General features: G+C 43.5%; 1 protein-coding gene across 4 annotated transcripts in view; it reads left to right on the top strand.

Moving 5' to 3' along the window:
* The window catches only part of EXOC6 (exocyst complex component 6), a 207,258-nt gene that overhangs the window by 71,095 nt on the left and 123,009 nt on the right, over positions 1 to 13,154 (top strand). For all 4 annotated transcript variants that reach the window (XM_019502629.1, XM_019502630.1, XM_019502628.1 and 1 more), the window contains one exon: positions 8,301 to 8,412. In XM_019502629.1, the coding sequence (XP_019358174.1) occupies positions 8,301 to 8,412 (112 nt within the window). The remainder of the gene's footprint in view (positions 1 to 8,300; positions 8,413 to 13,154) is intronic.

The following is a 13,154-nucleotide window of genomic DNA, read 5'->3' as shown; positions in this document are numbered from 1 at the left end:
TGTGTGTGTGTGTGTGTGTGTGTGTGTGTGTGTGTGTGTGTGTGTGTGTGTGTGTGTGTGTGTGTGTGTGTGTGTGTGTGTACACGTGCACGAGTGTTATATATTCGGTGTCCTAGTTTGGGTGGGATACTCCTGGATTCCATAACCTGGTCCCACCTGATTGGTCAAAAGTCCCTGGCTGGAGTCCAGTGGGACAGTGGAGTGGCATGGTGCACTCAGGTGGCCAGGCAGGCACTGCTGCTGCTTTGTGGGAGCAAGGATGTGGCACGTGTAGGCAGGGTGGCACTTGCTCTAGTCTACCCACCTTGCTTCTGCACCGTAGCAGCGATGTCTGCCTGGTGTACCATGCCACTCTGCCTCCTTGCCAGACTTCAGGGACTTTTAACCAACCAGCTGGGACCAGCCTGCCAGATCCAGGAGTGTCCCAGCCAAACCAGGATATATGGTCATCCTAGTTATATGTATATATGTAAACACATATAAATGGAGGGGGGTTAATTCATGATATATGTATAGCTGTAGTTTTGCATGATAAAAAAATGTACACATTAAGATAAAATTTCAAAAAATAAATACTGAGTTAACTGTATGGAGGTTTCCCTCTGCTCTGAACTCACCACATACCTTCTTCCTTGCCACTTCCTGCCCCCAGTAAGCTTGAAGGGGTAATGGGAAGCTAAGAGCAAGGTGCATACCAGATGAATCCATGAAAATGGAAATGCAGGGTCTTTGCCTCAGATCTGGCTTAGTGTATGTAGAGGATCGTGTGGGGGAGTGGATCACGGATTTGCCTCAGGCCTGGCCCCGGCCCCGGCCCCACCTGCTCAGCCTGCTCCCAAATTCTTCTTCCCGCCCACCCGCAGCCAGATCCCATCTGCCTGGCTGTCACGCTTAAGATTAGGGTTGGCAAGCTGGTCTGTTGGCTGGTCAAATATTGTCAGTTGACTGCATGTTTTTTGAGTGGTCAAAGATTATAGCAATTTTACAAAACACTAATGCTTTTTGTAGTTTTATTGACAGAAATTTGGTTTTTTTATTGTTATTTGACACATTTCTTAATGGAAAATGTGTGCTTTATTAGTGTATTATGTGGACCTATTGGCAATTTTTTTACAATTTTTGACCGATATTTGACTGGTCAATTGACATAATTTTGTTCGACTCGTCAAATACCCATCCCTACTTGAGACAGGAGTTTAACCAGTTATTCACATCTTAAGTAGTTACCTGGCCATTTGTTAATGAAGCTAATGGTGTGATAAAACAAGGAATAAGCCACAAAGTTATTAAATAAAATAATGCCAACTCAACGTAACATGGTCCAGGACCCCACTTATCCACTGTCCAAATCCAGTTTACCTTGGAGTTGCTCTTGATTGAATCCTCTCATACAAAGAACGTGAAGATGAAAGCAAAGGTGAGCACTCATAACAACGTTCTGTATAAGCTCACCAACTCGAAAAGCTCACCAGCCCCTCAACCATCTGAACCACTGCTCTGACTCTCAGCTTCTCCTCTGCCGAGTATGCATGCCCTGTACACGCTAAGCACCTTGACCCCATTCTGAATGATAGCTGCTAATGCATCACAGGGTGTCTGAAGCCCACCAGCCTAAACAGCATGTACCTTTTGGCTGGCATTGCTCCACCTGTCAGAAGAGCAGTGGCCAGCAGGATAGAATGATTGAGACAAACTGAAGATGTGAGACACTCACTGTGCAACCATCCTGTAGTACATGAACATCTGAAGTCATGCAGGAGCTTCCTCACCAGCACCCAACTTCTTGATGCTATTTCCAAGGAGACATGACTGTAGGTGTGGAACGAGAGGCTGAAGAAAATACCTGACAGTGAAAAACTGGACATTCCATACCGGTAGGGGCTGATGAACCCTGGCAAAGGTGGCAATGTCTCAACTGCCTATGTACCAGAGTAATGAAGGAACGATAGGTTTCCTTCACTTTATGCTGTACATGCATTCCTGGAAAATGGTGCATAACTCAAATTCACATATAGGGAACCCACTTAACTTTGTAACAAATAGGGATACATTCCAAGTCCTTGACTGTACTGGCCTCCAGACCCATTTCTACCACTTTTACAAGACAATTTTGGTACTCGCCAACAGCCGACAGTACACACAAGCACAGGGCACTACCATAATGGGGATGGCAACTACAGAAACACGTGTCACAGACAACGAGTGAGGAGTACAGATCCACACAAGAGACTATATTTTGGTGCCCATCACTCCCACAATGCACTGCACAAAGCAGCTGACTCCAGGATTCCACCACACCAATCGCATAGAAGTGAATTTACCTTGCATATAATGATGTTTTGGTATAAAAAGGGTCATCGCATAAGAGTGAATTTGCAGATACAAAATCCGCATAAATCTAGTGAAACTGTAATGAAGAAATGGGGCTATACCACTGATTCAACCACCTGTGATTATGACACAGAGCCTCAGACTAAGGTGCCTTCTGCAATGCCCACTGCTTAAAGATGCATGCAGTGAAAAATCTTGCAAAGTACAATAAAAATGGGTGTATGAGCTTAATTCTGGTTAGCTAACCTGATTTATCTAAACCCAGTTTAAAATAGTAGTGAAGACCAGGCCAACTTTAACTTGGGTTAGCAGCTTGAGTTACAATTTGTTAAGGATAGGCTTTCATATCAGAGAGGACTGACTGTAGCTAGAGGCCTAGAGGCAGCTGGCTGATATAGCAGAGAGATCACAGGGATGGCTGCCCTTTTTGCAGGCTGATCATGGCAGGGACCCCCATGCTTCTGGCCAAGGGGCCCTGCCCCTCATTGATGATTGGTTGCAATGGCTGTCTGTCATGAGGCCCTACCCCTTGTGGCAGTTCTCCTGGGCAATCAGTGGTGAGGGGCAGGGGCGGCAGCCATCTGGAGCTCCACTTTTTGCTGACAGCCCCCAACAGCCAGGCTGCATCACCATGAGGACTGCTGGCTCCCTCTGGGGAGCCAGCATTTTATTTTCAATAAGTTGTTTTTTTTTCATGGATTTTGTGGCCATTGCCTGATTTAGCAGGAAATGCCAGATTTCATGATTTTGGGAGGTTCCTAACTATAGCACAAGTGTTGCCTTTGTCTACCTCCCTTTCCCCTTTTGTCCACATGGAAAAATTTGTACGTAGGCTTGCAGATTCTTTGTGTTCGAAGCTAGGAGGCATGGCTGAGAGAGTAGGCTTGGGATCAGGCTCCCCTTTAGCCTGTACTGGCAGCTCACCTACTCTGCATTTGAGAATTCAGTCTAATAAACACTCAGCACTCTTCATCCTACAATTCCATGCTACAGTTCCATTCTATCTGTACTTTCTTATCCAGGTCTCCTGTTTTTCTGCACTGCATGTTAGCCTATGCTATTTTTGTTACACTTTTGCAAATCTTCCTTCTATGCCAGCAGTTATCCAGCAGCTGTTACTAATCTAAAAAAGCTGTGCTGTGATGAAGAAAAGGCCATAATTTGGGAAAATGTATCCAAAATGATATTTTATGTTTAGTGGACAGGAAAGACATGGAGAGGCAGAACAATTAGTTTGGTGTGTAAATCACTTTGCGTTTTGCACAGTGAGTCCCTTAATTACATATTTTTTGTTGCTAAATGCTGTTTCCTTCTATCTTTACAGCTGTCTATCTGAGTTATATATTAGACTGTTATTTCTATGCTGCTGGCCAGACAGCAGCTCTGTACTAAAGAAATGTGAATGAGTGAGTGAATTCATACAGTGGCCCGGTTTAATGCACTGATAAGCACCATACATTTATGCCACCAAAATCCATTTGGGTGCATGAGCTAGTGTAGCATCATTGTAGATACTGTTATGTGAGTCTTAGAGGGACACTCAAGTTGTGCTAAGCTATCCTCAGCTAAACTGCAATGAAGACATGTCATGGTGGAATCTGCAATTGAACTCAAGCTGCAGACCTAAAATTAAACCCAAGTTGCCTAATCTGAACTGTTGCTTTAAATTGAGTTGTATTACACAACCCAAGAGCTGAGTGTTTTTTTCTTCTTCTCTTTTTTAAATGTAGCTATAAACTGAGTTTCTGTTAAAACTTAAGTATAAGTTAAGGAAAAATCTTTACAAAATACCTTTCTAATGGAAAATAAGTCAAATATTCCATTTCATAGTTTTATAGTAGCTAGGGTCAGGAGGGACCTGAACAGATCATCTAGCCTGACCCCCTGCCACAGACAGGAATGAATGCTGGGTTCACAAGACCCCAGACAGGTGATCATCCAACCTATTTTTGAATTTGCCTAAGGTAGGGGTGAGGACCACTTCCCTAGGAAGTTGGTTCCAGATTCTGGCCACCCTAACTGTAAAATATTGCCTCCTGATCTCTAACCTAAACCTATTCTCCATCAGCTTATTACCATTGTTCCTCATCACCCCAGGTGGTGCTGGGGAGAATAGGGCTCTACCTATTTGCTGATGATCTCTCCTGATGGGTTTGTAGGCAGCCACCAGGTCCCCCCTCAGCCTCCTCTGGCCAAGGCTGAATAGGTTCAGGTCCCTCAGTCTCTCCTCACAGGGCCTGTCCTGCTGCCCTCTCACCAAACAGGTGGCCCTCCTCTGAACTCTCTCCAGCCTGGCCACATCCTTTTTAAAGTGTGGCGCCCAGTACTGGATGCAGTACTCCAATTGCGGCTTGACCAATGTGGCATAGAGGGGGAGTATCACCTCTCTGGACCGGCTTGAGATGGATCTTTGGATGCATGAAAAGGTATGACTGGCCTTGCTGGCTGTGGTCTGGCATTGGCGGGTCATGTTCATCTTGGAGTCAGTAATGACTCCAAGTTCCCTTTCTGCCTCTGTGCTTTCAAGAGGGGAACTCCACAGCCTGTATGTATGCTGTGGACTCCTTCTCCCAAGGTGCAGCACCCTGCATTTATTTATGTTGAGCCCCATCCTATTGTCATCTGCCCGCTTTTGTAGTCTGTCTAAGTCTAGTTGCAGCCTCTCTCTCCCTACAAGTGTGTCCACCTCGCCCCACATCTTAGTGTCATCAGCAGACTTGGACAACATGCTTTCAACCCCCTTGTCCAAGTCACTGATGAAGATGGTAAACAGTGTAGGCCCAAGAACCGGGCCCTGGGGGACCCCACTGCTTACATATCACCAGGTTGAGTACAACCTGTCCACCACTACTCTCTGGGTGCGCCCCATCAGCCAATTTTTTACCCATCCAACTGTGTAGGCAGTTGTCCAATTTCATTGTCCCTACTACCCTTAAAAAAACTCAGTTTGGTTTTATTGCATCAAATAACATCTGCAGATTAGTCCTGAAGGCTGAAATCTGGAAGCTGTTCACAGCTGGTCAGTAACATCCTCAGTGTTAACAAATGTAAATGATTCTCCTTCACACATTCTTAACTGATACTGTTTATAATTTACACTTACTAATGAGTACATGTTGACCTCCTGTAGCTAAATAGTGACTTATTAAACACAAAAGTTACTCTTTCCTACCTGCTGTGTTAATAAACTTGTCCAAAATCTAAAAATAACAGAACTTTTGCATCACTATTGAAAATAAGCTGGTGGGTAATTGGGTAGGTAAATGTGGTGTTTTGTAAGAGAGGTTGTAGAAGACTCACTTTTTATTAACTCAGATCAAAACTGTTTCTTGGCATGTCAATTATGATATTTAAACCTGAAAATGTAAGCATGAGAGGCACCTTGGATATATGTTTGATAGATATTTCACCCAGGCCAGGGTTTCACGGTTATATCTGTTTATATTATTGTCTCCAGTTGTTGCTCTTTTTGCTGCTTTTGTTGCTCTTATTATCTGTCTCAAGTTGTATTTAGTAGTATAAGACTTTTAATCAAGCCTATAAGCAGACATTTTATCATTGAATTGTGTATTTGGAGCACTAGGTTTAGATGTGGTTCTATTGGTGGTGGCAGATCATTGATGAGGACACTAAAAAGTTAAGAATGTGCTTATATCTCCATGATGAGTAAAATTGCAACTTTGAGGTGTGGTCTGTGCTTAATTTTTGCTGGATTGTGGAAAGCCCTAACCAACATAGCTATATGGGGGGGAAAAAGTGCTTGAATCTTGGGATGTAAAGCCTAAACTCTAAGGGTGCCTGTACAAGGGCCAGGAGGCTTCTCTGACATGCTGTAATTACAGCGCATCAGAGTAGATTTGATTAATTGAATCTGCTGGTGTGTGGTAATAACAGTGCTCCAGCCAGCCTCTGCGTCTTGTGTTTCAGCATCCCCACTCTTCAGAATGGCAGCTAAAGCTTGTTGGATGAGCATTAGGTAAAGTGCCCCCACTGTTGGGGGGATGCTGATACACAAGATGCAGCTGAATCCAGTACACAGGATTGGGCTGGTATGTCAGATTCACTGGCGATACATAGGAGGTGAACATGGGTGCATGTACACCCCCTGAGCATGGCGGTGCACCCTCGCCTGCGGGGTGTTTTTGGGTGCACCATCGCCACTGACACTGCCAGTGATGTCTGTGAGCAGTCAGTGATTGCCACCAATGCTGCTGGCGGCATCTGCAGTGGTCACCAACCCCTGGTCAGCTCTCACCCCTCTCCCCGCCCTCCGCCACAGACAGTGCCAGCGGCATCTCTAGGGGCTCCCCACTTACTGCTGCCATGCTCCTGCCGCCGTGCCCCCTCAGCCGCTGGGGGCACACGTCATTCATGGTCAGATTACACCCACAAAGTGACCCAGCACACCAGCCCCATGTTGGATCCAGTCACTAGACTGCCTCCCACCTCCTCCCCGCAGGATCTAGCCCACAGACTGGCCCTATGCCATGGGGCCAGAAGGTTGAGCAATGCTGGTCTACAGTATTTAATTAAACTCTGGAATTGTGGCCACAGAATGTTACTGCAGATACCACTTAAGAAGAGTGAGAGGTGTGGGATGTTACAATAAATTATGAATTATAACAGTTGGGTTATTTTCAATGATACTAGCGACAATAATAGCATTTATAATAATATTTACATTAATGTTGCTATCTATTATTTATAATAATTTATAACAATGAAGTTGATATTTATTAATGATCAATATATCAGTTATATTACACAGTATGAATGAACAGCTATAGTAGTAGGAATTATAATAGACAATGTTGACAAAAAGGCACCATCAGGTTTTAAGGCAGTATTTCCCTTGAGAGATTAGGATGAGAGACGTTTGCAGGGGATAAGTTTTCCCACATCTGCCAGGTGGCAGGTTTCTTGTACCAGCCTCTAGAGTGTTTGGTACTGGCCTCTGCTGTATGGGAAGTTGGGTCTGATTTGGTTGGGAAATTCCTAGTTTCCTTTTTGTTAAAACTCTTAGTCAATGATGACAGTACTAATGAAGATTGCTTCTGTCCCCCAGGCATTTTTTGGACCAGTCTTTCATTTCTAGTCTAGTGGAATGATCCAGTCTAGCAATAATCTTGGAAAAACCTGAAACAGCTCTTGAAGTAAAAACTTGATTGTAATGGTCTGCTAATAGAAATCCTAACTAATCACCTTGTTTCAAAGTCAGGTTAATGTCCCAATGCCTTCAGAGTTGATGTCCTGATGCCTTCAAAGTATTAACAAGGGTGTTAAAGGAATAATGTACTTTTGTCCTTGTCCTGAAGACGTATTCAGACATGGACATACAAAGAACTCATGACAGAGTAAAAGGAGGGAAGACTTTCCACACTGTTCTGTAGTAACTGCCTGATTGCATGCTCTTACCCTCTGGCAAATGGAAAGTAAGCTAGAGTAACTTCCCCTCTTTCATTGCGGGCTGTTCTTATTGGGGTAAGGATGGGCATGTAAGCCATTACTGAAGAGCAGTGGATGCATGACTCTCACCCCATTTTGTGCTGCAAGAAATAATTAATATGGTCATGCTCTTAGTCACTCTAATTATACTGAAACTTGGAGTGAATTTTTTTAAGTATTTAATCAAGTCAATACATATCATTGACATAGACTTTATAAAATATGCAGCTTTTCTAGGCAACATCCTACTTCATTAGTTGCTATGAAAAGCGGAGAGTCCTGAAACAATGGGAAGCTTAGATTTAGGTTCTGTTTTTGTGTATGGATACAACATTCAAATATGAATAGAGAAAAATATAGAGAAAGAGTCAAAGGCTGAACTTTGGAGGCACTAGGGTAGAGATGTGAATAAGGCATTTGAAAGATTTTCCAAGAATGCAAAGGTAAAAAGATGCTAAGCAGTACTCTCAGTGTTTTTTAATTTTTAGCCTAGGTATAACAGTGTCCTAAATTTTGTGTTTCAGTTCCACAGAAATAGATGATATGCTTAGGAAATCTACCAATTTGCTGCTAACCAGAACTTTGAGTAGTTGCTTACAGAACCTGATCAAAAAGCCTTACATAGGTTTAACAGAGGTAAGTCATAACACATAGCCCAACACATTTTTAATGTAGTCAGTTCTAAACATGTTCTCACACATACAGGTATATTACAATACTTAGCCTTACAAAATGAAGCTCAAAGTGATTCACTTAGTTTTTAGTTGTATGTTTTCTGAGCATATATTATCCTTATCTTACATTTGCATGCTAAGAAACCTCATTAAATACATTGTTTATCATTAAACTGCTGCCAAAAGCAGCATGTGCTCAGTACTGGAAACCAACTATAAAATTGATTAAGTGCAGCTAACACTGAGCATGTCTATAAAATACATGGCTCATATCGGGCAAACATGTTGATGGAAAACCTTCTTTTGTGTATGTGTCCCTTTTAAAAAAAAAAAAGGGCAGGTGTTCCTTCTGCAGGGAAGTGGCACTGGGCCTGGAGGTATTGCAATACCAGGCCAGCAGTAAGAGGGCCAGAGCTAGCCCTGACAGTCTCCCTTTGGTACCAAAAATGCTACATTTGATCTTAGTCAACAAGGCTGAGATGCTGATGGGAACCTTTTATACAAATTTTATTAGAAATGCGCTTATCACCCTGCATTTACAAAGCTACACATATTGAACATCCTTGTTTTACCAAGACTTTGTAACATAGACACAACTATATATCAGAAACATACAGCTACATATATTAAATGTTTAAACAACACACAACAACTTCCCATAAAAAAACCTGTACAGAAATCTTTTTCTTCATGCAGAGCTCCATGAAACCCTCCCCCAGCCCAAAAAAACAACAAGCCTATTATTTCAGTAACCACTTGAAACTCTCCACCCCTACCATCAGTCTCTTTTGGTTTAGTGAAAGAAGTGTGTCCAGTCCTTTTTCCTCCACTTCTTCTCTGCCTCTTCCTTTCCAATTAGTTCCTTGTCCCAACTGATGTACTATTTCAGTTCATGCAGCCCCAGCTCATGCACTCTCTTTCAATGAAAGCCAATCCCTTAAACACCCAGAGGTTTCTTACTTTCCAGTAACATACTAATAAAGTCCTTAATAATGTTTCGTCTGGTCCCTTTGGTATGAGTCCATATATTACCATCTCCCATGCTAATGACAGGTTCATTATGGTGACGCTCAAAAAGTGGCAGACCCTTTCCCACACTCCTTTTGTATATGTACATAAAATTCCATAGACAGTCTATCTGCTCCTGGTGATTTCCCTCCTCTAAAAGTTTGTAAACAGTCCTCCACTTCCTTTAAGCTTATCTTTTCTTCTGTTTTCTTTGCTTCCTCCCCCTCTACTTTCTTGTCAGTCTCTTCCAAGAAATCCTTCATCTTCTTTCTGTCTGTTTTCTTCTTCTGGTACAGCTCTTCATAAAATCTTCTCATCGCCTCTAACACCTCTTACTTTTCCACCTTCTTCCCTCGCTCCTTTAAGCTCTCTTTTTGCCACCTTCCCTCTGGCCAAAAAGTATCAAGACCACTCTTGGTTTTCTCCCACCCAGTGCTTGTGCTAAGAACATTTTCTCTTTTGTCTTTGTTTTAAACCAGGTTTCTAACTCTTTATTGTTTCTTCTAGTTCTTCTCATACCTGTCTTCCTTTTGCAGCTTCCTTTAGCAACTCCTGCATCTTTCTTTGCAGCTCTCTCTTATTCTTTTCCCTGTGCATTTTCAGCCTTCCATTCTGAAGAATTCTCCCATTCTCTTCTTCATCATCATCATCCAGTATTCTCTGGTACTCTCAAAATATTTCTTCAGTGTTTGCCACCCCTTGTATTGCCTTGTGTATGCTTGACATCTCTTCATCTTGTAACAGCCACACATTTAACTTTCACAGTCACTTCCCTCTCGTGGGGCTCTTACCAAGACTCATTTCCACCTTCAGTGATCCACTTTTAGTGATCTGGTGATTACTGAAAGCCACAGATATGGTTTCTTTCTTCCTTATCCCTATTTTTTTATACAAACACAAAGTCAATTCTTGATTGTTTCTTTCCGCTAGGGTCTGTTCTAGTGAAAACTTTCTCCCTTGTCCAAACATCTCTTTGAGACTCTTCTTTTATTATATTTGTTATATAATTATGGACTGTCCACAGCTCTATTTCCTCCTTCCCCTGTTCTGTTGCTCACTTCAATTATACAATTGAAATCTCCCACTATTATGTTCAGTCTCCCGCTGACCATGTAAACCACTAGCTTTCTAAGCAGCACATTCCTTTCATCCCTCTCTGGTGATGCATATATATTGAAACTTTCTTATTCTGTTCCCCCTACTGATAGTATCATTCGTTGCAATCTGCCACTGATGATTTCTTCTACCTGCTTTGCTCTCCACTCTGTGTTCTTGAATAATATTGCTACGCCTGCCACTTTGTTCTTATTTTTCCCTGACCACCAAAATGGTTCCTGTTTCCACCCTTTCTCAAAGTGTTTATAATCCCTCTCCCCTGATATACCACATTCTTGAAGGCAGATTGTATCTGTCCTTACTTGGTTCAACACTGATTCAATCTGTTCCCATCTTTTACTTAAGATACTCCTGACCGTAAGCAAAACTATTGTCAATGCCACTTATGCTTGTTTTGGACCCTTTAAGGTTCATCTCTGCTACTGCTCAAGGTGGTAAACTCTTCCCCCTTCCTCACTCACATTTCTGTAGCCTTTGCAAGCTGCTGAATTGTTTTTGCATTTAGGAAGGTTTGCATATTTCTGCTTCCCCACCGCTCCCCACCTTCTGGTCTTCACTCTGGGTTGGAGCCCAGAGGTGTTAGTGGCAGGCAACTGCTCTCTGGCTCCTCTTCCAACTCAACTCCCTCATTATCAGGTTTCTTCTTCCTGGTCTTCAGCCATCTGCATGTTCTTACTTTTCCCAGCCTGTCTCTCTGGTTCTTTTTCTTGCTCCACCTCCACTTCTGTTGTCTGTAGGATGTCATCTTTCTTTCCCAACCCCACCTCCATGTGTGAGCTGTTTGCTGTTCCTGTTTTCCTTTCCATTCCATCTCCTGTCTCCTCCTGTGCTTTCCCAATCACAGAAATCTTGTTCCCCTCCCCTGTTTCACCCTCTTGTGGGGTTTCTTCCACTATTTCTGCTTCGGTGTCCAACCCTACCTCTCCTCCTCTGGGTTTTGCTGTTCCTAGGGAGGTCTGACTATACTTGCAAAGACTTTGGGGCACCAACGATACCAGTGTCCCTCTCCCTTACAAATACTGCACTTTAGGGACTTCTGGTATTCTGTTGCTGTATGCCCCACCCCTTCACATTTGGAGTATACTGTGAGGGGGCAGACCCCCTGCTCAAAGCAGGACCTTTCCCAACTAGATCATCCCAACCAAAGTTTGTCTAGCTGAGTTTTGAAAACCTCCAAGGATGGAGCTCCCACCACTTCTCTGGGTAACCTGTTCCAGGGTTTTGCTACCCTCTTAGTGAGAAAATTCTTCCTAATATTTAACCTAAACTTCCCTTGCTGCAACTTAAGACCATTGATCCTTGTTCTGTCATCTGCCACCTGAGAACAGTCTAGCCCCCTTCGAATCCCCCTTCAAGTAGTTGAAGGCTGCTATTAAGTCCCTTCTGTCTCCTCTTCTCTAGACTAAATAAGCTCAATTCCCTCAGTTTTTCCTCATAAGTCATGTCCCCCAGTCCCTGAACGATTTTTGTTGTCCTCCACTGTACTCTCTCCAATTTGTCCACATCCTTTCTGCAGTGGGGTGCCCAAAACTAAACACAGTACTCCAGATGTCCACAGTACTCCAGAACCACCAGTTCTGAATAAAGGGGAATAATCACTTCCCTTGACCTAGTGGCAACAGACTTACCAGTGCAGCCCAGTATGCTGTTAACCTTTTTGGCAACAAGGGCACACTGCTGGCTCATATTGAGCTTCTTGTTCACTGTAACCCCCAGGTCCTTTTCTGCAGAGCTCCTGCCCAGCCGTTAAGCCCCACCGCCTGTACTGGTGCATGAGATTGTCCTAAGTGCAGGACTTTGCATTTGTTCTTGTTGAACCTCATGTGATTTCTTTTGGTGCAATCCTCCAATTCATCTAGGTCTCTCTGCATCTTTGCCCTACCCTCCACCATATCTACTACTCCCCCCAGCTTGGTGTCACCTGCAGACTTGCTGAGGGTGCACTCTATGCCATCTTCTGGGTCATTGATTGAACAAAACAAGATGAAAATGAGCCTGCAATGAGATGCTGTGGCTAGTAAAGCAACCAAAACGCTGGCTTGCATCCATAGATGCTTCTCAAGCGAATCCCAGGATGTCATTCTCCCCTTGTACTTGGCCTTGGTGAGGCCACAGCTGGAGTACTGCATCCAGTTTTGGGCATCACAATTCAAAAAGGATGTGGAGAAGCTTGAGAGGGTCCAGAGAAGAGCCATGTGCATGATCAGAGGTCAGGAAAATAGACCTTACGACAACAGGCTGAGAGCCATCAGGCTCTTTAGCCTGGAAAAGCGCAAGCTCAAAGGTGATCTGGTGGCCACCTATAAGTTTATCAGGGGTGACCACCAGTTTCTGGGGGAACGTTTGTGTTTGTTCACCAGAGGGCCCCAAGAGATGACGAGGTTGAACAGTTATAAACTACTGCAAGACCATTTCAGGCTGGACATAAGGAAGAATTTCTTTACTGTCCAAGCCCCCAAGGTCTGGAACAGCCTGCCTTCGGAGGTGGTTCAAGCACCTACATTGAACACCTTCAAGAGTAAATTGGATGCTTATCTTGCTGGGATCCTATGACCCCAGCTGACTTCCTGCCCTTTGGGT

This window comes from Gavialis gangeticus, unplaced genomic scaffold (genome assembly GCF_001723915.1).
Source record: "Gavialis gangeticus isolate Ggan-Ray unplaced genomic scaffold, GavGan_comp1, whole genome shotgun sequence".
Classification (NCBI taxonomy): domain Eukaryota; kingdom Metazoa; phylum Chordata; order Crocodylia; family Gavialidae; genus Gavialis; species Gavialis gangeticus.
This window is presented reverse-complemented; position numbering and strand designations above follow the sequence as displayed.